The following is a 25,523-nucleotide window of genomic DNA, read 5'->3' on the forward strand; positions in this document are numbered from 1 at the left end:
GAAATAGTCGAGGAGCTGAACGGGGAGGGGAGCAGCGACAGAATTGGCCCCCAAAACGTGGGCGATCTAAAGGGAACCGGTACGATGCCCCGAGCAGCTCGATATATTAGCAGACGAAGCGACGTGGTGCTATTCCCTGGTCAAACCGCCCAGCCAGGCGCCGGTCTTGCACCAGCAAAACATCAATGGAACGCTGTGCTCTGTAGTACCGAGTGCCTGTATGTGCGGAGTGCCGAGTGCACATCAGCTATCGAAGTGCTACCTAGGCAGGGCATCTGGTTACTGACACCTGGGGCTGCGCGTACAGCATCTATGGATGTACCTACTCGTATCGTACAGTATGATGGACTAACAAGGTGCCTCGTTCGTGCTGATGCACCAGCTCACCATATCAAGCAAGCTCCTGCAGAGGCCACACGCAGGCACTCAACTGATTTGACGCACATGGTATTGACTCCATACATGCAAACCCGGCGTGTCTGCTGCTTAAACGAATGTATTAGGTGCAGCTGCAGGCCCGGCCACGCGAGACAGAGTAGTCGTACATGTACATGCTCCATCTGGGAGTCGAGACGAAATCACGGAAATGCCTCGATTCGACGCAGCTTGCATAGGTAACTTTCTGGCCTCGTGTGGGCTCCAGCTTGTCATTGTGGCGCCTGGATGGGGAACAGCGACAGCCCCAGGGGATCCAGCCGCGGAGCGGGTCGGGGCGGTGGGGGGAAAGTACTCGTCAACTACCTTGCCCGGGCAAGTTGTGGGCCTGTGCTGTAGCACCTCCAGGGCTGTTGTAGTGCTGAGGGCAGCCCAAGAACAGCTTGAGCTACAGCTGGAGGTCTCGTGTACTCGTACGAGTAGGAGTTGTAGACACTCGGACAGCTGCACACAACCTTACCTAGCGCTAACAGGACCACAACTGCTAAAACCTCTAGCTGCGGACGACTGCCGGGCCCCAGTTCAGCATCAAACACTACTCTATTACGATACAACTGCGCCAAAATGGCCTCCGTCCAGCGGGACCGTCGATTCGGCCATCGTACGAGACGATCACTCAACGTTACTCGAGTCAATCTCCCCGGGCCCCCGTCGATTCATGCTCGATGCGTTGTGCAACGCGATGCCTGACGCCCGACAGGCGATGCTCCGTTGCACGGCCCAGAGACCGCAGACAGACTAGACGCTGGTTGACATTGTTGCTGCGCGAAAAGGCCTTGCATCGACGGCGTCGACGGCGTAATTTGCCCCTGCAAACCCGTCGGAAATGCGTCGTGTCCCTTGGCCAATCCTTCCTGAACCACGCTGAGTTCTGCTGGGCCGCTTGGCTGCTTTCAGCGCAGCAGACCAGACGATGTGCGATCGCGGCATCGCTTCCGCCTCCACAAGCTCGCCAACTTCTCACCCCCCTTGCAATATCCGGTCTTGGCTACTTGGCGCTGGCCTCGTTGCTAGACCCTTCCCTGTCGTCTGAGCAGAGTACAGCACTGCATGGCTGTGAATCCCCCGAGGGGAAAATCGGAAAATGGGGAAGCGGTCGGCTGTTTCTTTTGCAGGTGCTGGCAATGCAATACATACTCGTACCTTCGGAGATTTCGATTTCGCCCATCAGCAAATACTGGATGACGGTATCAATGCCTTTGAGCCGCGGCGACCCTTCTGGACTGTTTCTAAGACCAGTTAGCAACACTTGACATTGCACCGAAGGCAAAGGTGCCGCTGCAGGGCAACCCACCCATTGTGACCATCCCTTTGGGTCACGACATTTGCCTCTTCTCCGGCTAGACGGTACTGTCCCCCGTTGCTAGCACCGCCGACGAGACCACTTGTCTTGTCCATTTCCCACCTCTCGTTTCCCTGCCTGTGTTTTTTCCCCTTTCACTAGCATTAGCACCATTTTCTATCCTTTTGCTCTTTCTTACGAGTCATCTTCAGGTGGTCAACGGCCTGTACATACTAGGCCGCTGCCTGATGGGTCTGTCCGGCCCAGCATCCCTGGACCTGCATCCGAACCTTGCTCTAAGCATCGTTGCGGCCCCTCGTGGCACCGCTGCAATCAATCAAACCCGCCCAATCGCTTTCTGCGCTGAGGTGCTCGTACGAGTACCTCTCTACCTCTACTCCGTACCAGAGCTACGATACCGACGCCGTACCGTAGCTGGTCAGCTTTAGAGTGGCCAAAAGAACCCTGGTTCTGTCCTGCCAGGTCCCCTCATTACACATCAACCCTCTTTGGGAGTCCATAAATCTTCTTATTACTACGTACGGCATCCTCCCCCTTCCCACGTCGTATTTGAACTGCCATTCCTGGCTCGAGGTGTTGATCTTTTCGCATCCAGCGCCGATCGTCCTCGTTTGGGAGGGAGATTCTGTTCCCACGTCAATCTCACACACCCTGCTCGATTTTTTCCTCTTCACTCACTCCCTCGCTGGCTGTCAGACTCATCACGTCACTTCCCCCAGTCTTCTCCCACATCGAATCTACGGTATACACTTTGCGCCTCTCGCCGGATCCGAACCTACGGCCATAGCTCTTGTTTGGAGTATTGACTCGTGAGTCGAGAGCTGCGAGGGCAAATCGCAAAGATGTCTTCCCAAAACATCAGCGAGAAAGGAGGGGATATCGATGTTCGGGGAACGACCCCTTCCCATAGCGATGTCGATGTTCCCGAGGCTGACATCGACGATGCGTGGAAATTCCTCAACGAGCATCGTGATGCCGCTGGCGTTGCCGCCGTCAACATCAAGTCTCTTCGGCTCAAGATTGACCTGCACATTGTCCCCATCATGTTTCTCTGCTACACAATGCAGTTTCTTGACAAGGTCATCCTGAATGTAAGTTGATCTGGTATTGATTCCACCGTACCTGCATTTCGGCCCCCACTCAGATCGAGGGAGCGGGTTCAACTGGGCGCCTATCGTGTGTTGTGCCTGCGTGATGCGAGATGCTGACGCAGATCTAGTATGCCGCTGTCATGGGCCTCAATGCAGACCTGCATCTTCAGGGCAACGACTTTTCAAACGTTGCCACGTTTTGCTTTGTCGGCTTGCTCTGCTTTGAAATCCCCAATAGTGAGTCTTTCCAGCTCCGTTCAATGTCATACCGTCTTCCTCTTGGTGAATGGCCCATAGTAACCAAAGGTCTCAATAGCCTACTTCCTCCAAGTCGTCCCAGCTGCCAAGTGGCTCGGACTCAATGTCACCCTCTGGGGCGTTGCCACTGCTTGCGGTGCCGCCGCTCACAACTACCAGACGCTGCTCGTCTCTCGTGTCTTCCTGGGTATCTTCGAGGCGACCATTGGACCTTCTTTGATGCTCATTAGCAGCCAGTGGTATACAAAATCTGAGCAGGCTCCTCGCTTCTCCTTCTGGTATCTCGGCCTGGGCCTGGGTCAGATCCTCGGCGGTGCCATTTCGTACGGCTTCCAGCATGTCACTCCTGGCGCTTCCCTCGCTGGCTGGCGTATCATGTTTGTCGTCTTGGGATGCGTCACCGTTGTCATTGGTCTCTCCGCCTTCTTCTTCTTGCCCGACACCCCCATGAAGGCCTCCTGGCTATCCGATAACGAGAAGGTTGCTCTGCTGAAGCATGTCAGTGTCAACCAGACTGGTATCCAGAGCCGCAAGTTCCGCCCAAAGGAGATTGTGGAGGCCCTCCTTGATCCTCAGATCTGGCTTCTCCTCTTGTCTGTTGTTCTTGTAAGTGTCCCACAGCCCTCTACTGTCTCTTTATACTAACGTGGATTTTTTCCCCCTGAAGCTCTCTGTCTCTAGTGGTGTCGTTACGACATACTCTGCCACTTTGATCAAGAATTTGGGCTACAAGCCGGCCCAGGCTGCCTTGATGAACATGCCCTCGGGCGCCATTAGCATTTTCTTCACCCTGCTAGTCGGCTTTGGCGTTCGCAAACAATCCCACCGATGGGCTTGGATTATTGTCTGCATCATTCCTGCGTAAGCTTGACATCTTTGTACCGAGAGACGCTAGCCGGTGTATCTTGCTAACCTCTCCTGAATAGTATCATTGGAGGTGCCTTGATGTCTTTCCTTGATTCCAAGACTCATTCTTCGGGCGTCTTGGCCGGCATCTACCTGGTCAATGCAGTTGTTGCTCCCTTGCCCCTCTTCTACGCCGTGAGTGCTCCGCCTTGCAGTATCGGTGCGCAGCAGCGAGTGACTAACATGATGGATACAGTTGACTGTTGCCAACGTCAGTGGTGCTACCAAGCGTGCCTTTGCCGCTGCTATTGTTAGCGGTTCGTTCTCTCTGGGCAACATTATTGGCCCCCAGACCTTCCAGGCCCGTGACGCGCCCGACTTTCGACCTGCCAAGCTGGCAGTCATGGGCACTCAGGCTGGTTGTGCCGCAACTACCTTTGCACTCTTCCTCTACTATGTGTGGTGCAACAAGAGGCGTGGCGACCGCAGCAAGGAGAACGAGGAGCAGTTTATGTCTCCTGAGGTCTGGGCTACCATGACAGATAAGGAGAACAAGATGTTCCGATACTCTTATTAAATTATATACATGTACTAATGCGGTGGGATTTGTCCTTTTTTTTTTTTTTCGTTTCTGGGTTCATTGCCATTCTTTTTCATTTACGGTGCATTGGATCGAGCGAGATGGTGGGTGAAGGCTTCTTTTGAGATATGAGACGTGTCTAGGATACCCTCGCTGCTACGAGACTAAAAGTTAGAGAGCATTCGCTATTTATCGATGCCAAATATATACACGATATCCTGTCCGCTATACATAACCTCCTCTCGATGCCATTTAAGTCGTGTTGCTGTAGAAAAGGGTAATCACCTTGGGCATGTTGTTGCTCCAAGTTTGGCACATTCTTGAAACTTAACCCTCGAAGAATCGAGCCCGGATGGTGGTACCGCTTCTCGCAGTGTCGAGTTTATCAACGACCCTGAGGATCTGTGAAACACTTTCATCAACCGTGATCTGTCCCTTCAGATCAGGCTCAATCTTTCGGAACTGGTTAAGCATCACTTCAGTCGCCTCGACAAGCTGGGGAGGCTTTGGGCCTATTCATACATGATTAGCTAGAGAAAGAACAGAGAGAGGGAGAGACAGTAAGATGAAAGGAGAGGTTCATATCAAAAGAAGGAAACAGAGGCGAATTGTCCATTACCTTCATGAGTATCAACCCAGCCAGGGCAAATCGCAACAGTCTTGATGCCCTTGGGAGCAAGTTCAGCAGCGTACTTTGCAACTTGAACATTCATGCCGGCCTTTGCGATGGAATAGGCCACGGCGTAATCAACCCCACCGCCGAGAATGACTTCCGTCTGCGCCATGCTGCTGGTGATGTGGGCAATCTTCTTGAGGTCTCCCTTTTCAATCAGGGGCAAGAAGGCATTCGTCGCCCACGCGCCACCGTAAACAGCCGTGCGAAGGGGTTCCTCGTAGAACTTTCTCGTGGCGTCGACGTCAAAGGGGACCTTTGTGGGGGGGAGCGAAAAGGTCGAGAGGTCGACGGAGTTTGAGTTGTGGATGAAGACGTCGAGCTTGCCGCCGAGGATGGTGGAGGCCTGTTCGGCGGCGGCGAGGATGGACTGCGGGTCTGTGGTGTCGGCCTTGATGAGGTGGACGTTGGGGAGGGATTGGGCGAGGGCTTTGATGCCGGGGGATTCGGGGTCGCGGACGATGGCGAGGATGGTGTTGGAGGGGGATTGGGCGAGTTGGCGGACGAATTCGCGGCCGATGCCTTTGGAGGCGCCGGTGATTGCGTAAGAGGGCATTGTGTATGAGAGTTTGGTTGGTTGGTCAATTAGTAAGTTTGATTGTTTAGTTGATTGACTGGCTGTTTGATTAGTTTGATGGATGGTGAGGTAGAAATTGATTCATCTTGGTCATGGGAGTTGCGTTTATATACATGCGCGTTTGTCCCCGAGTCCGTATAAGTCATGTCATGATGCTCAGCCGTCTCCAAGGTCAGCCTGGCGGAGAGTGGCAATCGCCGTAGCCTGGAGCTGGGGATAGTCCCATGATGACAAACGATCGATATGATGTTCAAGTCATGATAAATCACTCAGTGTTGCTGCAGTATTCAAACTCCGTCGCCGATTCAAGCATGCAAGACGGAGTGGCTCTGCAATACCGGCTGAGTAACTCAAAGGATCGACAGGAACGGCCGAGTCAAAGTCCACCGTCCGGTCCCACTTTTAGTGTGAGAAAATCTTTGACATTCAACCAATGAGAAGCGGCATAATGTTAGAAAACAGGATATGTCAGCAACGGGGGCGGAAATTCAGAGCAGCCAGCGGCCGACGGCTTTTGGATCGGCCGTTGCAACATTCGCCTCTCCTCCACTTACACCTGCTTTCCATCCCCTTTTCACGAAAACCGATGATGAACCAACAAGGCGGCATCTACAACATCAAGAGAAGAGCGTGTGTCACGTGCACAAAGGCAAAGTGCAAGTGCTTGCCACAGACGGACAGCTTGTGTCAGCGCTGTGCCCGGCTTGGGAAGCAGTGTGTATATCTCGATTTGCCAGAGAGGAAGCGGAAACGCAAGGATGACGATAGGTGAGAGAATCTCTATGCAAGGATGTGCTTTTTAGCTGGAGGAATGGCTTGCTGATTAGTCAACTAGTCGAGTTGGTGTTTTGGAGAGCAAAATTGAAGAGCTCACAGCTCAGCTCGTGACTCTCAGAAACGGTGTGAACAGCCATAATGACACGACATCGTCCTCCACCAACGGAACAGCGTCAAGTACGGAACCTTCATCCGTTACAGACTCTGTTCCTGAAGGCTCGTATGGGGATGCAGAGCCGCTGGACGCAGAAGAGCCCGAGCCCGAAGGCTACCATGGGCGTGAACCCCCTACAACGTCGGTATTAGAGGGCGTGTCCGACATCGTCGACCGTGGCTTTCTCAGCATCCACGAAGCAGAGACTTATGTCGCGCAGTTCAAGTCTCGTTTCGTCTGGAATTTCCCTTTCGTCGTCCTCCCCCCCTCCCAGACTGCCGATATGCTCCGCAAGCAGGAACCTCTGCTCTTCCTCGCCGTCATCGCCGCCACCATCCCCAGCGCGCACGCCATCCGGAAGCTGCTCGCCGACGAAATCATGCAGCACATCACGTCACGCATCGTCGCGAGCTCGGAGCGGAACCTGGGCTTGCTACGGGCGCTGCTTGTTCTATGCGCGTGGTACCGGTATCCTTCGCAGAGGGGGAACGTGCAGCTTGTTTTGCTGCTGGACTTGTGTGTGAATATGGTGCACGACCTGAGGCTGCATAGTATGAGGGGGGAGTTGACCACGGACCAGCAGAGGGCTCTACTGGGAACCTATTGGGCTACATGGTAAGGGGGAAACTCTGAAAGCGAGAGTATATGTGTTGTTGCTAATGTTAGTCCACACAGCTTACCAAGGGTGATTGGCCGGCCATCTGCAATGAAAAGCAACAAAAAGATTGACGAATGCTACCAGAATATGGCCACATCCAAAGAGTATCCCTCGGACAGATGCATCCGGCCCTTGATCCTCACCCAGTCTTTCATATGCTCGGTAGACGACAGCTACAAAGATTTCACAGAACTTGGCGCAGACGCTTCATCTCAAGAAGAATCATTCATCAAACTCATGGTTGGAGCCAACGTGCGACACTTTGAGAGTCTGAAGGCCACCCTCGAGACTGAATTATCAAAGTGCCCAAACTCATTCAGTATGTCGTCTCTCCCTCATCTCCGCCAGCAAAAATGGTTACAGTTCCCCCATAGTATATACTCACAACACACTCCTATCTTCTATAGCAAACCTGTTTCGCTGCAACATGCACTACATCAACATTGCCATCCGCGACCTGGCCCTCGACGACGAGTACATCTCCTACCAGTCCCGCCACTCCTTCGCCCACTCCCGCTCAGCGCAGTCCTTCAAAACGTCCGCCTTCAGATGCTCTCTCCTGTGGCACCTCCTCCGCCACACCAAGGCCCTCATCAACGCCTACATCGACATCCCCGACGACGAGCTGCCCCAGGTCACCGTCTTCACCATCGCCCAGATCTGCGCCTCGCTCGTCATCCTCCCGCGCTCCGTCTCCGCGCTGCTAAAGCTCATCGTCAGAAACCACCCCCGTGCCGGCATCCCGGACGACGTATTAAATGAGGCCAAGGCCGTTGTCGACGAGGCAGACTACCTCAACCTCGTCGTCAGGCTCTACGACAGGCTGCGCCTCCTCATTGTCGGGCTCTCGGGCCAGGACAAGGGGCTCGACGTCGCCGGAACGCTGTGCTGCCACATGGGCGTGCTGGCCAGCTGGTACGCGCCGCGGGTCAAGGCAATCCTGGGCATAGACCTCGTGTCTAAGAGCCCGCTCGCCGCCATGACTCCTCCGTCTATTGCCATTAGCGAAATCATTGCTGCCAACGCCAATGCAAACGCGGCCACTCTGATGCAGCAAGCGGCAAGCCAGAATGTCGGTGGGCTTCAGTCGGTGGGCGAGCAGCAGCAAGTTGTGGGCTCTTATGCGGATGCCGAGGACGGAAGCTATTTGTTTAGCGATGAGCTGTGGTCGACCGTGTTGGAGAGTTTTTCCAGTTTTGGTTGAGAGACTCACAAGTGAGCGAACAAAACCATTGTAATAAGACAAGACATCACCAGTAATTATTTGGACCAGGGCATCACAAGCAGATTAATCGGATCAAGTTAATTTTCAAAACATATTCAATTTGGCTATATAGCAATTTCGTCAAAGAGATGCAAAATGCACGTCCAAAATCCTCCTTCCAGAGATAGCAAAAGGGGACGTGAAATGAAATGGTAACGCCGACCCATAGCGATGCTTTCCCAACGTTCAAAAAAACGTGGCCATTAAAAGAAAAAAGGTTAGAAAAATGAGAAAAAGGAAAATAGTCTAAATCCTTTCGAAATCAAAAAGTCCCTTTTTTTCGTGTGTTCCCACACGGTTTCGTTCAAGTCCAAAAAACCCTGAATATCACGATTTGTTGTCATGCAAATGAAGAATTTCAAGTTCAAAACGCTGTCCCTCGTATCCTCGAGCTGTTTTTTTTCTCTTGTTTTTTTATTTGTTTTTGGTCCTGTTTGTCATTTTGGAGATGCCACTTAGACGCTGGGGCCGGCGGCAATGACATCGGGGGTAGCCTCGCTCTCGTACTTCTTGAAGTTCTCGCGGAAGAGTTGGCCCAGCTTGACAACCTCGCGCTGGAAGCTGTCGCCACCGGCGGTCCAGGCCTTCTTGGGGTTCAACAGGTCCTCGGGGACGTTGGGGCAGGACTTGGGAACCTGCAGGTTGAAGACGTCGTAGTTCTCAAACTCGACCTGGGCGAGCTCGCCAGAGTGGATGGCGTCGAGGATGGCACGAGTGTACTTGAGGGGGCATCGCTTGCCGCCTTGGGCGAAGCCGGCGCCGACCCAGCCGGTGTTGAGCAGCCAGGCGTTGGCCTTGTTCTGCTCAATCTTGTCGGCGAGCATGCGGGCGTACTTCATGGGGTGGAGGGCCAGGAAGGGCTGGGCGAAGCAGCTGGAGAAGGTGGCCTGGGGCTCGTTGACGCCGTCCTCGGTGCCGGCCATCTTGGAGGTGTAGCCGGAGATGAAGTGGAACATGGTCTGGGCGCTGTCCAGCTTGGAGATGGGGGGCAGGACACCACGGGCATCGCAGGTGAGGAGGATGATGTTGGTGGGCATGTTGTCGGTCAAGCAGGGGATCTTGGCGTTGGAGATGTACTCGATGGGGTAGGCGCAGCGGGTGTTCTCGGTGAGAGTGACATCGTCGTAGTCGACCTCGCGGGTGACGGGGTCGAAGACGACGTTCTCAAGGATGGAGCCGTAGCGGATGGCGCCGTAGATATCGGGCTCCTTCTCGGCGGACAGGCCAATGCACTTGGCGTAGCAGCCACCCTCAATGTTGAAGACACCGCGGTCACTCCAGCAGTGCTCGTCATCGCCAATCAGGGCGCGGTTGGGGTCGGCAGACAGGGTGGTCTTGCCAGTCCCAGACAGACCGAAGAAGAGTGTGACATCACCGTTCTTGCCCTCGTTGGCAGACGAGTGCAGGGTCAGGACGTTGTGCTTGATGGGCATCTCGTAGAAGAGAACGGTGAAGATGCCCTTCTTCATCTCACCGGCATACTCGGTACCCAGGATGACCATCTCCTTGGCGGCGAAGTTGATGGACACGGATGTGGCGGAGGTCATGCCCTCGGTGTATCGGTTGGCAGGGAAGGTTCCGGCATTGTAGATGGTGTAGTCGGGATGGAAGTGCTCGAGCTCCTCACGAGGAGGGCGGATGAGCATGTTCCTCATGAAGAGAGCATGGTAGGCGCGAGCGCAGATGACACGGACGCGGATTCTGTACTTCTCGTCCCAGCCAGCATAGCCGTCAATGACGTAGATGCGGTTGCGGGTGTTGAGGTAGTCGACAGCACGCTCTCGGTTGATCTTCCAGACCTAACGAGTATCACGTTAGCACCTTGTAAGCTTGCTTCACTGATCATCTCTCGTCATTGCTTTCAAGACTGATCCCCGGGCACAAAAACGGCAATTACACGCCAGCAATCAGCCAGCCAACAGCTTTGTTGACGGCCGCCCATGGACACTGCCAGACCAAACCCGGCTTCCACAGAGCTGACCCGGACCGGACCGGGTCGGAATACAGACAGATGGAAAGGCCAGCAGCATCACAAGCCAGAACATGTCAATGCAAAGCCGCGGGTCTTGCGTCGGGAGGCCGCTTATGGTCGGCTACCCGATTCGGACCAGCGGGGCCACCGGCTCTTTTTCTTTTTTCTTTTTTGCCGTGACTTTGCAAGAGTGCCGAACAAGTCACTTTTTGGTAATTGTGCGGGGTTCTTGTGGTGCAATGCAGTGACGCCAAGCTAGAGCTGCAATCCCTGTCTGACTGGGCAACTTCTCCGCATGCGCTTCCGATTCGACAGCAAAAGAAAAAGTAGGTTGCTTTTCGCCGGTTGGTTTGGCCCGTTGCAGTGAATGCAGCGGCTGAAGGATTGTGCTGAAAAGGTGGCGGCCGGGCTGAAAGAGCTGAATAGGAGCCGCCCCGCTCGCGTGACCATTGACCCAAGCCAGAATAGAGAAATGCAGGGATGGAGACAAAAAAGGACGAAAACGAAACGAAATGCGTGGGTAGATTCGGAACAGAATGACAATGACAATGACAATGACGATGGAGATGACGCTCGCGGCGACGATCACGATCAGGCACTTACTTCAGGGCTCATGGGCTTGTTGACTGGTCCCCACCTGCAGAGCCTTGGTTAGCCGTGAACTTGAACAAACTGACTGCGGGTTGCATGCGTGTGCCATGACCTACCAGATGTTTTCTTCTGAAGATGGCTCCTTGACAATTCGCTTGTCCAGGGGAGAGCGTCCGGTCTTTGCGCCAGAGTAGGCAGTCAGAGCACCGCTGGAGGTGATGGCAGTGCCGCTCTCGTAGACGAGGGCATCTTCGTAGAGCGCGGCGACGGAGGGGTTGGCGACCTGCAGCGGGGCAATCCCTGTGAGCAAAACGTGCTTATACCACGGTGCGCGGGAGATTTCCAACCAAAGACTTACAATGGCGACGCGGTCGTAGTCGATGTGAGCAATCTCGTGAAGCTCCTCCTCTGTTGCACGCTCAGGTTAATGCCGGTTTCCCAAAGGCGGTGTGGCCAAGGTCAGCTGGATCAAGGCAAAAGGTGGACATACCGAGCTCGGTGTGCTCGCGGTAGGGCCTGGCAGCACATGCGGTGTTAGTCCATCTGCGGCAGTATAATATAGAAACACCACAACTGGGGATGGGATAGGAGAAGCACTCACTGAACACCGCCAGGGTGCAGAGCAGTCTTGTTAACGTTGCTTGAAATCACTGTTCATGTGTTAGCCTCCCAAGTCTGGCAGAATCCCGTTTGCTTGACAGCGAAGCTCCATTGCAGGCCGTTTGGGAAAGCGACTCACTCTTGCGTAAATCTATTCCCGATGCCTGGATCTGCGACTTGGGACCTTTGACGGAAGGATCTGTGTAGGGAGAAGCGGTCCTGAAGTAGGGATCCATTGGATCTTTATGTATTCCAGACAAGATTGAGTCCAAGGGACAGTTCCGGAATGTAGTCGTCCTTCTTTTTCGTCTTGCTTCCCGCTTCAGCTGCTAATGCCAAAACGAAACGAACCGGGGGAGGGGGTGGCGGGTCGAGATGACGGCGTGTCTTTTTTACTCCAGAGTGTGAAAGCCGGGACAGGTACAGCGGTCCCGAGTCGTGTCGATGTATACTCGTACTTTGAGCAGATCAGAAGGACAGAAGCTAGAGCCATGTGTTAGATACAAGGTTGCCTAGTAGCCCTGCGATCGAACAGTCCCGACTGGTAGGATCAAAGCACAAGCCCTTCCGAAGGGGGGCCTCGTGTGGAGCCGTGGCGGGCGGTGCGAAGCTTGACACACGAATTTATATCGGAATGAACAAGAAGTGTGAAAAACAAGGGGTGTGCAAAGGCAGAGGAAGCAACCGAGCGTCTTTGTGTGGAGAATAAGGATAGGAGAAGAAGAGGGAAGGGGGGCGTGTGTGTAAGTGGAAGAGGTGAAGGGATCAAAAAATGCTTCTGCGTGTTACTTTGGCACTTTGTGGCGCTTGGTATCGTCTGCGCTCGGCTCAAGCAACGCAGGACAAGGGCAAGTTCATCAATTCGAGCATGGGACTTTTGGGTCATGTTTTGTGATGAATTTTCCCCTTCGTTTCTTTTAATTGGGACTGCAGAGCAAAGGGGGCGTGTGTTCCAGAAGACGCAAGGGGGAGAACGAAGAATAGAGTACAAGTAAAGAAAAAGTCGGGTCGACTCACGATGCCAGCACGGGGTCCGGTGTTAGTGCAAGCTGAGCTTTGGGTGGACTGTGGATGATGAATGGATGACGGCACAAAGTGCACTGTTGGAAAGCAAAAGTGGAAGTTTGTTTTTTTGCGATGCTAAAGAAGCTGTCTTCAGTCTCCAACTCGAGGGAGGAGGACGACGGCCTATTTAAACCTTGCTCTGCTCTCCTCATGCTCACCAACCGTGTGATGCGGTGATGTGTGAATATGCTTCCCGTAGACGGCAATTCCTCTCTCCAACCACACGTGCATTCGATCATAGGCAAAAACCGGGCAACATCACAAGAATCTGACCAAGCAAAGCCAACGAACGAGGGTTTCGAGTCAAACGTCCAAGCGGACTATTCCGAACCCATGCCGGTTGTACATACGTGGAATTGGTGAGTCGTCCAAGTACTTTTTGCCCGGCGCGCCTACGGCTAATGCGGGGCGATTACGTACGGAATGGGCGCCGAAGGGGGCGAATGTTGCTGCGGCTTTGCCTAACCGGGTAGTTTATTGGGGGATTTGCGAATGTGATGCTCATGCTCATGCTCATGTGGCAATTGGTTGTTTTTTTTTTTTGGTTTTTTCGTCTTGTTTTCCTTTTTTAATTACCCCGTATTGTCGCTGTGATCATCTTGCGGACAAAGTCCTGGGATACGAGTAATTCCTCAAGCACGGGGTCTAGTTCCTAAGCCGAGCTACCTAAGCAAACACATAATCGTTGGGTAATGGCAGCAGGATTCTGACGGTCACGGGGCTGGGCCCTGAAATAACAGGAACGGGCTTTACGCGAAAACATCCATGCCAGCTGGTCCGGGGGAGACTAGAGGAAGAAGAAGAAATAAAAAAGAAGGGACAAAAAAGAGAAGCTCAATTGCCAGTGTCCTTCTTACTCCCCGGCCCGGAAAGCTTGACTCGTTCTCCCGCTACTTGTACGCAGTGTCCCGGAGGTACTCTGACTGGTACTCGTACTATAACAGCTGCAGATACCATCCGGGACTCGGTGCAGATAACGATAAACAAAGGCACCAAGCTGGCAGTTGATATTCTTGCATTAGCACATACGGCGAAGGCGAAAGGGCCAAGGGGGGGGAAGAATAGGTACTCCCCCATTCACACGCACACCAGGTGGAACCCACCAGCAGGGGGGTGAGATTTCTCAACTGAATGTCGCATTTGGGCACGAGATCTCTCTCTCCTTTTTTTTCCTCCTCGCTTCAGTTTCTATTTTTTGCCCCGACTATTAGAAGAAGAAAAAGCACAGGTAACTAAATAACTACTACTACTACTACTACTAGGTAGATACCGTAGCACAAACAGGGCGGCAAGGGGAACCTGCTTCAGCCTCCGCAAATTCTCCCATCACTTGACCTTGTTTGTAAGATTGGAAAGCCCAATTCCGGCCGGCGGCTAGTCATGTTACAATAGGTCCAATCCGGGGGAAGAGAATGGACGGAAGGGCCTCTGCTCTCCCAGTTCCGGCTTTTTGCCTTGAGAGCCTCGAAAAAATGGTTTCTGGGCCTGTGCATAACCCGCAAAGGGGAACAAGGGGGCGTGTGAGTAGGCAATCTCGCTACCCCGCGATTCTTGGGGTTCGTCCAAAGAGATCAATGCAATGCAATAGACGCCAGGCTTCTTCTTCTCTTCTCTGCTTCTTGTACTCCGTAGCCCTGGTGTACACGCCCCCCCAGCCAAGGTACCTACCTGGCACCCGAGTATATTCTCAAGTAGAGGCCCGGCTGGAATATCCCGTTGCTGCGGCTCCTCTCGGCAGCTCGCCCGGCATCAAACTCGACTCTTTTTTCGCTTGCAGTTGTTGTCTCAGTTCGCCGTGCTCGAGACATTTCGGCACCAGATACCCGAGTCGTCTGAGGGCAAACTGCGTCATCCTGTAGCACCTCGAAACAGGCGACGACTTCATTCCTCCTTTTATCTTCTCATCTCTCTTTTTTGTTTCTCGCTCTTCTAGAAAACCACAAACCGTTTGAATCACTGCGGAACTCCCCCAAAAAAAAGGTCACCAAGTCCGTGCCAACTGGGTCTCGGCCCAACGGCACCGCTCCGCCCATCTGGCCCCGTGATTGGCTCCCCGGCCGCCGTGGTCTTTCTGTTCCGACTTTCTCCGCGAAACACAATTTCTGGTGCTGGTATTTTATTCGTGTGTTTGATTTCGGGTCTTTGCATTTTGAATATTCAGAATTTCTGATACGGGCAGGGAACATCTCAGCTTTTTTTCCTTTTTTTGCGCTATAGCCACACCCTGTCGTACCTTGTTAGTCATTGAAAAGCCTAGGGGGTGCACCGGGTTTGTCTGGAGGAGCAACACATTGCCGCTCTTCTTCTTCTTGGTAATGAATTGTCAGGCAGTGATGCATGCACATGCGCCGTGAAATTGCTTTTTGATTCCTTGCCACAATGCAGAATGTAACCCAATATTTGAAGCACAATTTATTTTTGTTTCTTTTTCATCATCATAGTTGACCCGAAATGTCCCCTCTTCAAAATGGGTAGACGCGGCATCAACTGCGTTTCATTCTTTTCGTGGCAAAAGTCGACCCGCAAAGCCGTTACAAAGAGAAACCCACCGCTTTCGTTTGCTTGAAGAAAAAATACAATCGATCCCTTCCTCTTCCAGCACATGGATCTTCCCCGGCTCGACGCCAAGCCTGGATTGGGTTATGCTCGACGTCTCCGTGACGTATCTTTTACATATAACCTGGTAAGCATGTTACAAGAATTTCAAGTACTCGTACACATTGTGTAGAGCATCATCATCGCGGATGACCTGTAACAATAATATTCTTCATCTTCATCTTATTCTTATACTTTTGCCTTGTTGTCATTTTACATTACTTCCCAGTCCATACCTCGTCATCTCTATAACAGTCACAACACAACACAGCCCAACCAACACAACAATATCAAACCACCTACCCGGCATCATCATCCTCGGTCTCCATCTTCCTCCTCCTCCTCCTCCTTTATCCCATCCTCCCGACCGACCCAACTTGCCGCCCCACTCACGGACCCCCGAATCCACCGCTTGGAATTTCCAGATTCTCCAGGTGCCTCGTGGTGCCGCTCCGTCTCGCCGGCTCGGGCTCGGAAGCCCCAGACTTGGCCCACAAACCTTCCTTGCACATGGATTTCCAAGCCCCCCCCTGCTTCCGATTCATTTTCGTTTCCTCTAGCAATGTTCCCCGAGTTAGTGGCTGTGCAATGTTCAGTCATGTACTGTAGGTACCTTACCTTGACTCTTCGCCTCTCAATTCGTATCAACGCATGGCTCTTCCCGCTGACATACGGAGCAGCCCGGGTTGGCCTCGAGATTTCATCAACAAGCCCCGGCCCATCAACCACCGAAAGCAAGCCCCCCCAGCTCATGCAAGTCCAAACAACCGCGCGTCTTTTCTCTTTTGCTGTGCCATGCATGCAGGTCATTAACTCGAGCATGGAAACCCACACGCCCCCCAAGTTTCACCTACTCCTCGTAGCATGTGCAAAACCCGTAATTGATTCCCTCTCTTCCCCTGATTCGCCCTCAGCTCATATGAGGCGATGGCTTCTTGCATGTGGCTGCCACCCCCGTCTTTTACCACTCCCGGACGGCTTCTTCAGCCTTTTGGGCTCCAAAAACGTGCTCGGCTTGCGACCCGTATCTGCTCGCATCTCCGCCCTTGCGCCGAATGGTAATCTCAAGCGGCTGAAAGTATACCCTTTGCTGTCTTCCGAACGTTTCTTTTGACGGATCAATACGGAACGTCCAAGGCGGAAATTGCATCTTATCTTTACTGCTCCCATAACCACCGATTCACTGCATCATCCGAGCAGATACTGACCTCGTCAAAGCCAAGTTTTTATCAATTCCTCGGCTGACTATGGTTATATGCTGCAATCCAGAAAAAAATTGGCTTTGTGAACAAAAAAGTAAAGGAGTATCTCGTCGTCCTTTCTATCTTTGACAATCGTGGCATCGTATGGCATCTACAAATGCTTGCCATGGCCTCGCATCTTCCTGGTCTTCATCATGGCTCACCGCGTCTCAATCTGCGGTCCTGTGAACTTTTAAACCTTGACACCCATGCAGGCGACGCCTTCTATCTCAGTAGTAGCCGAGCTCTTCGCTTCCGTCTCCTCATCGACATGGCAATCAGAGCTTGTTCTCACTCCATTCCCATTCACACCTCCCTAGCCAAACCGCCCAAGGTCGGTATTCTTTTCTTTTCCTTCTATTTTATTCTTGAGCCCTTCACCAGTGGGCCTTTACTGGTCCTCACTAGTAATGAGTCTTGTAATCTTGCCAATGGCAATCGTTTGTCCCTGTGCAATGTTATTAGCAAAAAGTTTCGACTGGTAAGGAATCGTGGGTTAGCATCATACCTGGTCTCGCAGAGTGAAACGACCCATCTGTGGGTAATCCTCAAATTTCTCGACGCAAACCATACCGGCGCCTCCAGTCACTTGAAGCCTGGCAATAATGCTGTCGCCCTTCTTAGCGTGTGTCGGAGGCACCTTGCTCTTGCGGTTGGTGCCCTTCTGCAGCTTGTGCAGCAGAGCTGCAAAGGTAACCTCTTCAATGGCGGCGTGGACGTGCAGCACGCAGTTGAATCCGGACGTGAGGATGCTCTTCAGCTCCAAGACGCGGATCTGTGCCTCGAACTCGGCAACACAGTGCACCAGTCGCTTCGGCGAGCAGAGCACGAATCCGGGCAGGATGTCTTCTTCTTCAACACCCTTGAGACGCAGACGCACCTGGTCACCGCACTGCAGAATAGGCTGCTCCTCTTCTTGCTCTCCGTAGACGGCAGCGGTTTCCACAGCCTGCTTCCGGGGCATCATAATCAGTGACATGCCCTTCTTCACCACACCAGCCTCAATCTTGCCGTCAACCATGGTACCCAGATCTCGGTACTTGGCGTTGACGGGCATCATGAATGGCGCGTTGACCTTGCGCTCCAGGGCCTGCATGCTGTCAAGGTACTCCAGCAGTGAGGGACCCTTCCACCAAGGAGCGACGTCCGCGGGGATCCGGTCCTTGATGTTCATGGACATCTGGGCGGCCACTGGGATAAAGTAGACGTCCGTCTTGAGGTTGTAGCCGGTGCCCTTCAAGAATTGCTGCAGCTTGGTCGTACATTCCTTGTAACGCTCCTCAGACCACTCCACTGTCGGGTCGTCCATCTTGTTGATCGCCACGATGAGCTTGTTGACACCCTGGGTCTTGGCGAGCATGGCGTGCTCACGCGTTTGTCCTCCTCTTTCGAAACCAGTCTCATACTCACCCTTTCGCGCTGAGATGACGAGGATACCTACATCCGCCTGTGAAGCACCTCCAATCATACTAGGGACATATGTCTTGTGACCGGGGGCATCCAGGATACTGTAGCGTCGCTTCTCAGTCTCGAAGAAGCCACGTCCGACCTCGACAGTCTTGCCCTTGGTTCGTTCCTCCTTGGTCAAGTCCATGACCCAAGACAGGTACCATGATTCACGACCCAAGTCCTTTGCCTCCTTCTTGTACTTGTCCATGGTACGCTCGTCGACCATGCCGGTGGTCCACAGGATGGAACCACCCAGTGTGGACTTGCCTGCATCAACGTGACCGATGAAAATGATGTTGACGTGTTCCTTGCCGTAAATTTCCTTGAGGGTATCTTCGTCTACATCGGCCGCCTGTGCCTTCAGAACCGCATCAACTTCACGCTGGGCCTTCTTCTCTGCTGCAGTTGGGCTGGACCGGCCAGAGGATGGGTCCGGAGATGTCCTTCCGGACGACTTGCCGCCACCTGCAGCCTTTCCAGCCTTTTCACCAGTCTTCTCGATGGCCTTGGCTGCGGTAACCTTCTTACCCGCATCCGGCTCGTTGGATGGTTCAGCCTTGGCGTCGTCCTTGGCCGGGACAGCGGCAGAGGGGGAGCCGGTGGAACCAATCGACAACACTTTAGCCTTGGGCTTTACATCACCTCCAATGCTGAGCACCTTGGCACCTCCTTCGTTGGAAACGACGGGCTTCGGTGCGCTGGCAGCCGCGGCAGGCTTCTCGACGGGGAGCGACTTGACAGGAGCGGCTTGGGTGGCGTTGTTCTGAGGGGCTTGGGCAGCAGGCTGTTGCTGCTGCTGCTGCTGCTGGTGGTTTCTCTGGCCCTGCTGTTGACCATATTGTTGGTGTCCTTGTTGGCCTGTTATGGTTAAAAAGTTATTGTTAGCTCTCGTAGGTCGAAATTGGGACTTGGCAGCTTCGACATACCGTAGTTCTGGTTGTAGCCCTGGCCGTAGCCGCCGCCGTAGTTTTGATACTGGTTGTACTGGTCAAATCCTTGCTGCTGGCCACCATACTGTGGGTAGTATCCCTGTTGTTGCCCGTAATACTGCTGCTGCTGGTATTGCTGCGCATATCCGCCAAAAGCCTGGCCGCCTGGCCGGAAGGTCTGAGCGGTGGGCTGGAACGAGGCAGCACCAGGTCGGAAGCTGCCGCCGGCCGGGTTCATGTTGAGCTGCTGCTGAGCCTGCTGGGCGAGGTTCTCGTCCTGGGCAGCAGGATCGTCCTCCCAAGAGTTGAGGTTCGACATGGTGGCGAGTGTTGTATCTTTTCTCGTCGCTTGGAGGGGCTGCTCGAGAGTCGTCGACGGTCGAGCGAGGGGTTTCTCTGTCCGCCAACCGGTTCAAGATCTGATAGACGGTGAGCTATCAAGCACCGGCAGAGGCCTTTGGTTGAATCGGCACACAGACTCGGGTCTTGGAGTTGAAGGCGACGGTCGACGTCTCGCTGGCTTTATGGTGCAGGTTGTGAAAATTCGAGCCCCACCAAGGCAGCGACATGACATCGCTAAAAGTTGGCAAGCTCTGTGGAGGGGCTGCTACAGTGCATTTAGTGTCATTCTACACGGTATATCGTTGGGTTGGAGCAAGACCCCAGCAAGCAGCAACAGGGTGGCTAATGAGTCAAGGGATTAGGAATATCCTGGGCTGAACACGAGTTACTGATACGAAGACCATTGATTAAAAATGCTCCCTTTCGATGTTATTTTCCCAGAGATTCACACAAATTCCACATTTGTGACTCTTACCGCCACGCTTCACCAGATAAACTCAATGCCATGTGCCTGGCTTTTAGGCATCCTTAGGGCGAGCTGAGTCAGACCAGATTATTCGCACTGTGGTCGTTTCGAGCCCAAGCCAAGGCGGTGTTCAAGGTGCATGAGCATCTCAAACAAACACGCAACTTGGAGTTAACAATGTTGTAACTTATGGGTTAAACAGGCTAACGATTCCCTCTGATTCGATATGACGCTTCTTTCCCGAGTTCCTAACATATCGTCATGAAATTTTTGCATCTCAAAGAATCGCCGCTATGGACGAATTCCTGGCAGCAGTTGGCGTACAGGCCATGAGATATGCCATACGGTCTGGCATTGCCTTGACTTCTTCTTACGCCATCAACCAGTGCTCTCGTCTGCTTATAGCGGTTGACGATAAAGGCCTCCATTCCGAGTTGAGAATTCTCCAAAAGCACCTCGATAGTAAAATCAAGGTACGTAAATTTCAACTCTTGATACACTGCACCACCTTTCGCTCTTGTCTCTGATGCTGACCCTGTTGCAGGTCATCTCTCCTGCCATTAACCTGGTTGAGCTCAAGTCGGTAATATCCAATCATCATAAACATAGATACTGACAAGCTAGGTCTGGGCGAGGAAACGTCTTTCTCGAATCTGCACTCCCTCTTGCAAAATCTCTCCATAAGCAGATTGTCTCCCTAGGCCGTCGTGCAGAAGCCGCCGCCGCCGCTCAAGAACACATCCAACGCCCAGGAGCCAGCTCACCGAATAAAGAAACCAGCCAAGATGCATTGAAAAGGGTGATTGAAGGTTTGAAGAATCTTCTGAGCGAGATTGACCGAGACATCCCTCTACTGCAACTGGCCATATCGGCGTCTGGTGAAAGCCTGTCGACTTCTCTACCTTCTGGAATATCTCCCTCTCGGCTGCTACAAGCCAGTACGCTATTGATTGTCGGAGATACGCAGTACGCACAGGACCCTCGAAGATCCATACAAATTGGACCTTCATTCACGCTGTCTGTTTACATGCTATTCTTGGGGCATGCTGCGGTTTCGTCTATTTCTAAAGATGGCAACCTACGGTCATCTGTTGAAAATACAACGAGGACAGATACCAAGTCACAAGGGCCAATCTACGGGCTGAGAGAGCATGATAGAAAACCATTGTGGCAAGAAGCGATACACAAGGCGCGAGTGCGCTTATGTAGATCGGCAAGCGACCCGATCATTGAGGGGGTTGACTGTGATGGGCAGAACTACAAGGCTTCCTGTTCTATTAAGAGCTTGAATTATGCATATCATCTTGAAATCATTGAAGACTTGGATGACAATCGTGCTCATGAAGAGTTGGGCTCATCACAAACACTCAATGGCATCCCAAAAGCTGGTATACGGGAGCTGATTCCCATCCATCAATTCGCCAAGATATTCTACACCGACACTGGCAGATTACTCAACATTGGGGACGGAACAGATGGAGAAAACAGTCCAGTTCTGCTGCTGAAACGAGATATTAATGCGACTCGACTGCAGAGGCCAGAATGTGTAATGCATGGCGAGGTATACGACACCAGTGATGATGACAATAAGCAAGAAAAGGACGAGTATAATCAAGCTGATGTGGACCAACAACTTTTCGGGGAATCACAGGCGAAATCATCTATTTCTAGACGCTCTAAGGATGCCAAGGACATTTGTGCTACTGCTCTTCCCAAACATTTGGATCCCGAGTGGATAGCTTTCGAGGTTTTTGAAGAGCATGACGAGCAGAGCGATACAAGTTCAAACTCGGATCTTGATGCAGGTTTATCAGATGAAGTTGATGGATGCGGTCATTCACCAACAAAATCGCCGTCGCGGCTTCACACTGCCATGGACTCGATCCTGGTTTCCCAGATCAAAAACATCTCCATTTACCCTACGTCACGCAACGGTCTTGTTCTCAACAAATCGGACAGTGGAGTTGGACAGCCATCGCGAGACTTGACAGCAGATTCAGCAAGTGAGGCGCAAGACTTTGTGTCGCGGTCACCGTTTGGGGCCATCACTACATCGCTCTCTTTGATTGAGATGCTTATTCGGCTAGCCGGCCTCCAAGAATTCCAACAAGCTTCCCATTTGTCTATTCCAGACCACATCTTGACGTTTTTCTTGGAAGAAACGTCAACGACAGGATTGACTGGGGAGGCCATGTGGAGGGCTAGGAGTGAAACGAAGCAACGAGTAGGCTTTGATCCATATACTGACACTATGTAATTCTCGAGCAAATTGGGACTTGTCAAGACAACTGAGTTGAACGCAGAGACAAAATATAGCATGCGCATAGACAGAGTGATCTATGGATAAATTTGACCAGACTATTATGATCAACCGTTCTCGCTGAGACTTGGAATGCTATTGAGTGACAAGGGCCAATTAATTGTGCCAACCTATATCGCGCCTGTTCTCACCGAGACAACTGAAAACATCCGGAGAAGCATTCCAATGACTTGAATTGAGTTGGTGTTTTATTCTACAAACTCGTTAAGACTTTTCCTCATACTAGCTCTTCTATTAATTACTAAGGATTCTCGCCACCTCAGGAGTCCAACAAGTGATAAATGTTGGGGTTCTTGAGGGGTACATGCAACTTTGTATATACTGCATGCACGTCCAAAAAATTGATGCACCAGCCTCGGCTCCAGATGTTACCAACATCAATATATCATCAACGAGCCTCTATTCTCGGTTGCACTCGATTTTGTAGGATTATAATCAAAAGGAGCCGGGAAATGACACCTCTCATACCTCGCTTGCATCTCTTTGAGATCGACGACCAGCCATGGTAAGAGTCTCTCCAAGTTGTATCGCCGGTGCAACCTATCAATTCAGCTTCATTTTTCACCCAATTGGGTACTCTGAACATGATATTCCCATCAAAGAGGCCTCTAACGTTGAATTCCTCTAGGTTCCCTCCATTCCTACGCAGCCACGTCCAAGATGCTCTCACTTTGGCGTGGAACTCCAATACGCCTCTCCAGCCCGAGTCTCCCGCTCATATCGCCGCATCTACCCTTATACGCCAACTCGATAATTCGCTCTCTTCTTATACATTCATTGACTTCTGTGCCGGCGGAGGGGGACCTATACCCGCGATCCAGCAAGCCATCAACAGCCATCTCAGCTCTCTGGACGAGCCGCCCGTCGACTTCATCCTGACCGATCTACACCCTAATGTCGCGGCATGGCAGAAAATCGCCAATGAATATCCGCAAATCACGTTTGAGAGTCGGCCTGTGAATGCAAGCAACGCTTCAAGTATCTTGTGGAACGCCAAGATTGGAAACAATGTGATGCGGCTGTTCAACTTGTCCTTTCACCACTTTGACGATACTCTCGCAAGAGGCATTCTTAAAGACACAGTCGATACGGGTCATGGGTTTGCCATCTTTGAGCTTCAAGACCGTAGCTTCGCAAGTGTGATTAGCGTCTTGATGTTCGGAGTCGCAGCAATAGCCATGGCACCGTTCGTGGCCTTGAAACGGCGGTCTCTGTCCATATTCATATTTTCCTGTATCATCCCCGTACTCCCTTTTGTCCTGGTATTTGATGGAATTGTTTCGTGTCTGAGGATGAGAACGCCGGGGGAAGTAGAGACTCTCCTTCGTGGCTGTGGAGTGGACACGAGTTTATGGGAGATGCAGAGTGGGAGACGCAAATTCATCTGGCCATGTGGATATCTTAATTGGATCATTTGTAAACCCGTCGAAGAGTCTTAATATAAGTTATGTACAGAAGATGCGAGGATAAATGATGTTACAATGGTGGCATGCAGTTTCGTATGTTGCAATTGAAGCATTCACCTTCAACGGAACCACCAATTGACTGAACCATTTAGCTGTCCGTCCGATTTCTCGCTCCCGATAGAATGCCACCAGCCTTTTGGTATGAACAGGCCATCTCCGGCACGTAGTGTCACCTCTTGGACGTCTGTTGCCGTCGGTTCGTCTCCCCAAACGGCACTATGAAGCATCTCCCTTTCTTCTCCCTCCATCATCTCCGTGGATCTCATTCGACTGTTTCCTAACCGTCGAAGCTGCTTCTGCACGCCATTGTACAGCTCGAGTCCTTTCGCGGGTGGCATAAGCCTCACGACTTTGCTACTGCACAGCTGGCAGAACAAATTCGGGTTTGGGTCCCGGTGTAACGGGGTGTAAGTCGGCTCAGTCCCCAGCCATATCGAAGAGCTGTAAATATCGCCTTTACCCACTCTGCGAATCAGTTCCGGAGCTGGTACATCGCGCTGCAGAGCATCGGGGAGGTCTGGTAATAGAGATTGCGCAATGTAAAGCTGCACGGGTGGATTTGCTTCCAACCTTTGTGCATTATTAAATTCGAGTGCTTTAACTAGTAGCCTCAGAGGTGCATAAACTTGGAAGAATTGGTGCTGGCGAGAGGTTTCAGCAGTGGCAGTTTGAAGAGCTGCTGCTAGATCCCGGTCAACGCCAGCTTGGTTTAACAAGGTATCATGAAAAAGAGCAATCGTCTCAGATCCTCGGTTGACGGGCTTTATCAGCTCATAGGGAAAGTCCCATTGGAGGAAAGGATCCATGTACGAAGACAAAGACGTGCTCTGGTCATCTCTCGTGAACCATTTGTGAAAAGCCGGGAGAGTATGAGTAGGGGATGATTTCGAATCTGTAAACGGGTAGGGCCGTTCAGTTTTGAAGCTCTCTTCGAATGTAAGCCCATCCATGGCCCTAGGAATCGATGACGGTGGGCCATTTGCGGAAGTAAAGGCGCGAGATGATGCTCTGTGGGCTTGTGATGTCCAGTTACGTGTGATTTTGAGTGCCCTCAAGCTCCCCTTCATCTTGAATTAAAGAGCCCGAATGCTGGGGAATTGGGGAGATGAAGCTGTGCACCACTAAGAAGGCATTGATTGATTGAAGCATTCAATCCATCATCAGATGCTCAGTCTGGGTAGAGTGTACCTGAGCACATGCACAGGCTGCTGATCTGCCACAGGTACCCGCTACCTTAGTCTCGTCTCGACGCAGGCCCTCGCCGCCCGGAACCGGCAAAATCTGATGCCGATCCAGCCAGCCTCACCTCTTACTCTTAGTCATGTGTCTTTTCGCCAACCAACAGCCCAACCCACTCAACACCGCTGCCTGTCCGTCCGTCCATTTGCGCCTTTGACCAAACGCTTACAGCAAGTCAATCTTGCCAGACGCCCAGCCTTATCACAGGCCCGACACGAGGCTGCCAACCCCCGTCAGCGCTCGCAATCCGGGCCCCAGAGCTGCGTGATCCTGCCGATTCCCCCCAGCAGCAGATCAACTGGCGACACACAGCAAAGCCGCCCTTGTTCCGACGCCGCTTGGCCCATCCCCCGACACAGCTCGCCTCACTCACTTCAGTTCGTTGTTATTCTCATCTCATCACAGCCGGCAAGATACGCGCCCAGGCCGCTGCATTGGAGCCAAAAGTCACCCCGCCACGCCACGCCACGCCCAAGAGAACAGGCGCCCAGGCACTAACCCAGGCCCCTACAACCTGGCTGACTTGGGTATCTACCGCCACCCATACGCGACCTGCCACTTTGCACTTTTATCGGTTTTATCGATAATACCACCACGCCGAACCCCACCTCAGCCAGCCAAACACCTCTTCC

The 25,523-nt window shown here is 52.4% G+C and overlaps 8 protein-coding genes across 8 annotated transcripts; 4 read left to right on the forward strand and 4 right to left on the reverse strand.

Annotated features, from left to right (window-relative positions):
* Nucleotides 1-2,580: 2,580 nt before the first annotated feature.
* Triagg1_5804 (uncharacterized protein) lies at nucleotides 2,581-4,510 on the forward strand (the record flags this gene model as incomplete). Its single annotated transcript, XM_062900358.1, has 6 exons — nucleotides 2,581-2,829; nucleotides 2,958-3,066; nucleotides 3,146-3,693; nucleotides 3,755-3,948; nucleotides 4,014-4,128; nucleotides 4,190-4,510. 6 exons carry the CDS (start codon nucleotides 2,581-2,583, stop codon nucleotides 4,508-4,510), a joined length of 1,536 nt encoding a protein of 511 aa, XP_062755316.1.
* A 330-nt stretch (nucleotides 4,511-4,840) lies between these two features.
* Nucleotides 4,841-5,742, reverse strand: Triagg1_5805 (uncharacterized protein; the record flags this gene model as incomplete). Its single annotated transcript, XM_062900359.1, has 2 exons — nucleotides 4,841-5,025; nucleotides 5,133-5,742. The coding sequence occupies 2 exons, from the start codon at nucleotides 5,740-5,742 to the stop codon at nucleotides 4,841-4,843; spliced, it is 795 nt and encodes a 264-aa protein (XP_062755317.1).
* Nucleotides 5,743-6,349: 607 nt separating this feature from the next.
* On the forward strand, nucleotides 6,350-8,556 carry Triagg1_5806 (uncharacterized protein; the record flags this gene model as incomplete). Its single annotated transcript, XM_062900360.1, has 4 exons — nucleotides 6,350-6,531; nucleotides 6,599-7,309; nucleotides 7,370-7,671; nucleotides 7,760-8,556. 4 exons carry the CDS (start codon nucleotides 6,350-6,352, stop codon nucleotides 8,554-8,556), a joined length of 1,992 nt encoding a protein of 663 aa, XP_062755318.1.
* Nucleotides 8,557-9,071: 515 nt separating this feature from the next.
* Triagg1_5807 (uncharacterized protein) lies at nucleotides 9,072-12,015 on the reverse strand (the record flags this gene model as incomplete). Its single annotated transcript, XM_062900361.1, has 6 exons — nucleotides 9,072-10,415; nucleotides 11,192-11,225; nucleotides 11,296-11,587; nucleotides 11,670-11,695; nucleotides 11,781-11,829; nucleotides 11,919-12,015. The coding sequence occupies 6 exons, from the start codon at nucleotides 12,013-12,015 to the stop codon at nucleotides 9,072-9,074; spliced, it is 1,842 nt and encodes a 613-aa protein (XP_062755319.1).
* Nucleotides 12,016-17,071: 5,056 nt separating this feature from the next.
* Nucleotides 17,072-19,627, reverse strand: Triagg1_5808 (uncharacterized protein; the record flags this gene model as incomplete). Its single annotated transcript, XM_062900363.1, has 4 exons — nucleotides 17,072-17,128; nucleotides 17,189-18,987; nucleotides 19,056-19,454; nucleotides 19,504-19,627. The coding sequence occupies 4 exons, from the start codon at nucleotides 19,625-19,627 to the stop codon at nucleotides 17,072-17,074; spliced, it is 2,379 nt and encodes a 792-aa protein (XP_062755320.1).
* A 532-nt stretch (nucleotides 19,628-20,159) lies between these two features.
* Nucleotides 20,160-22,123, forward strand: Triagg1_5809 (uncharacterized protein; the record flags this gene model as incomplete). Its single annotated transcript, XM_062900364.1, has 3 exons — nucleotides 20,160-20,339; nucleotides 20,411-20,445; nucleotides 20,491-22,123. 3 exons carry the CDS (start codon nucleotides 20,160-20,162, stop codon nucleotides 22,121-22,123), a joined length of 1,848 nt encoding a protein of 615 aa, XP_062755321.1.
* A 647-nt stretch (nucleotides 22,124-22,770) lies between these two features.
* On the forward strand, nucleotides 22,771-23,625 carry Triagg1_5810 (uncharacterized protein; the record flags this gene model as incomplete). The annotated part of the gene is made up of 1 exon (XM_062900365.1): nucleotides 22,771-23,625. One exon carries the CDS (start codon nucleotides 22,771-22,773, stop codon nucleotides 23,623-23,625), a length of 855 nt encoding a protein of 284 aa, XP_062755322.1.
* Nucleotides 23,626-23,711: 86 nt separating this feature from the next.
* Triagg1_5811 (uncharacterized protein) lies at nucleotides 23,712-24,719 on the reverse strand (the record flags this gene model as incomplete). Its single annotated transcript, XM_062900366.1, has 1 exon — nucleotides 23,712-24,719. The coding sequence occupies one exon, from the start codon at nucleotides 24,717-24,719 to the stop codon at nucleotides 23,712-23,714; it is 1,008 nt and encodes a 335-aa protein (XP_062755323.1).
* Nucleotides 24,720-25,523: the final 804 nt, after the last annotated feature.

This window comes from Trichoderma aggressivum (genome assembly GCF_033847375.1).
Source record: "Trichoderma aggressivum f. europaeum strain CBS 100526 chromosome Unknown scaffold_021, whole genome shotgun sequence".
NCBI lineage: Eukaryota > Fungi > Ascomycota > Sordariomycetes > Hypocreales > Hypocreaceae > Trichoderma > Trichoderma aggressivum.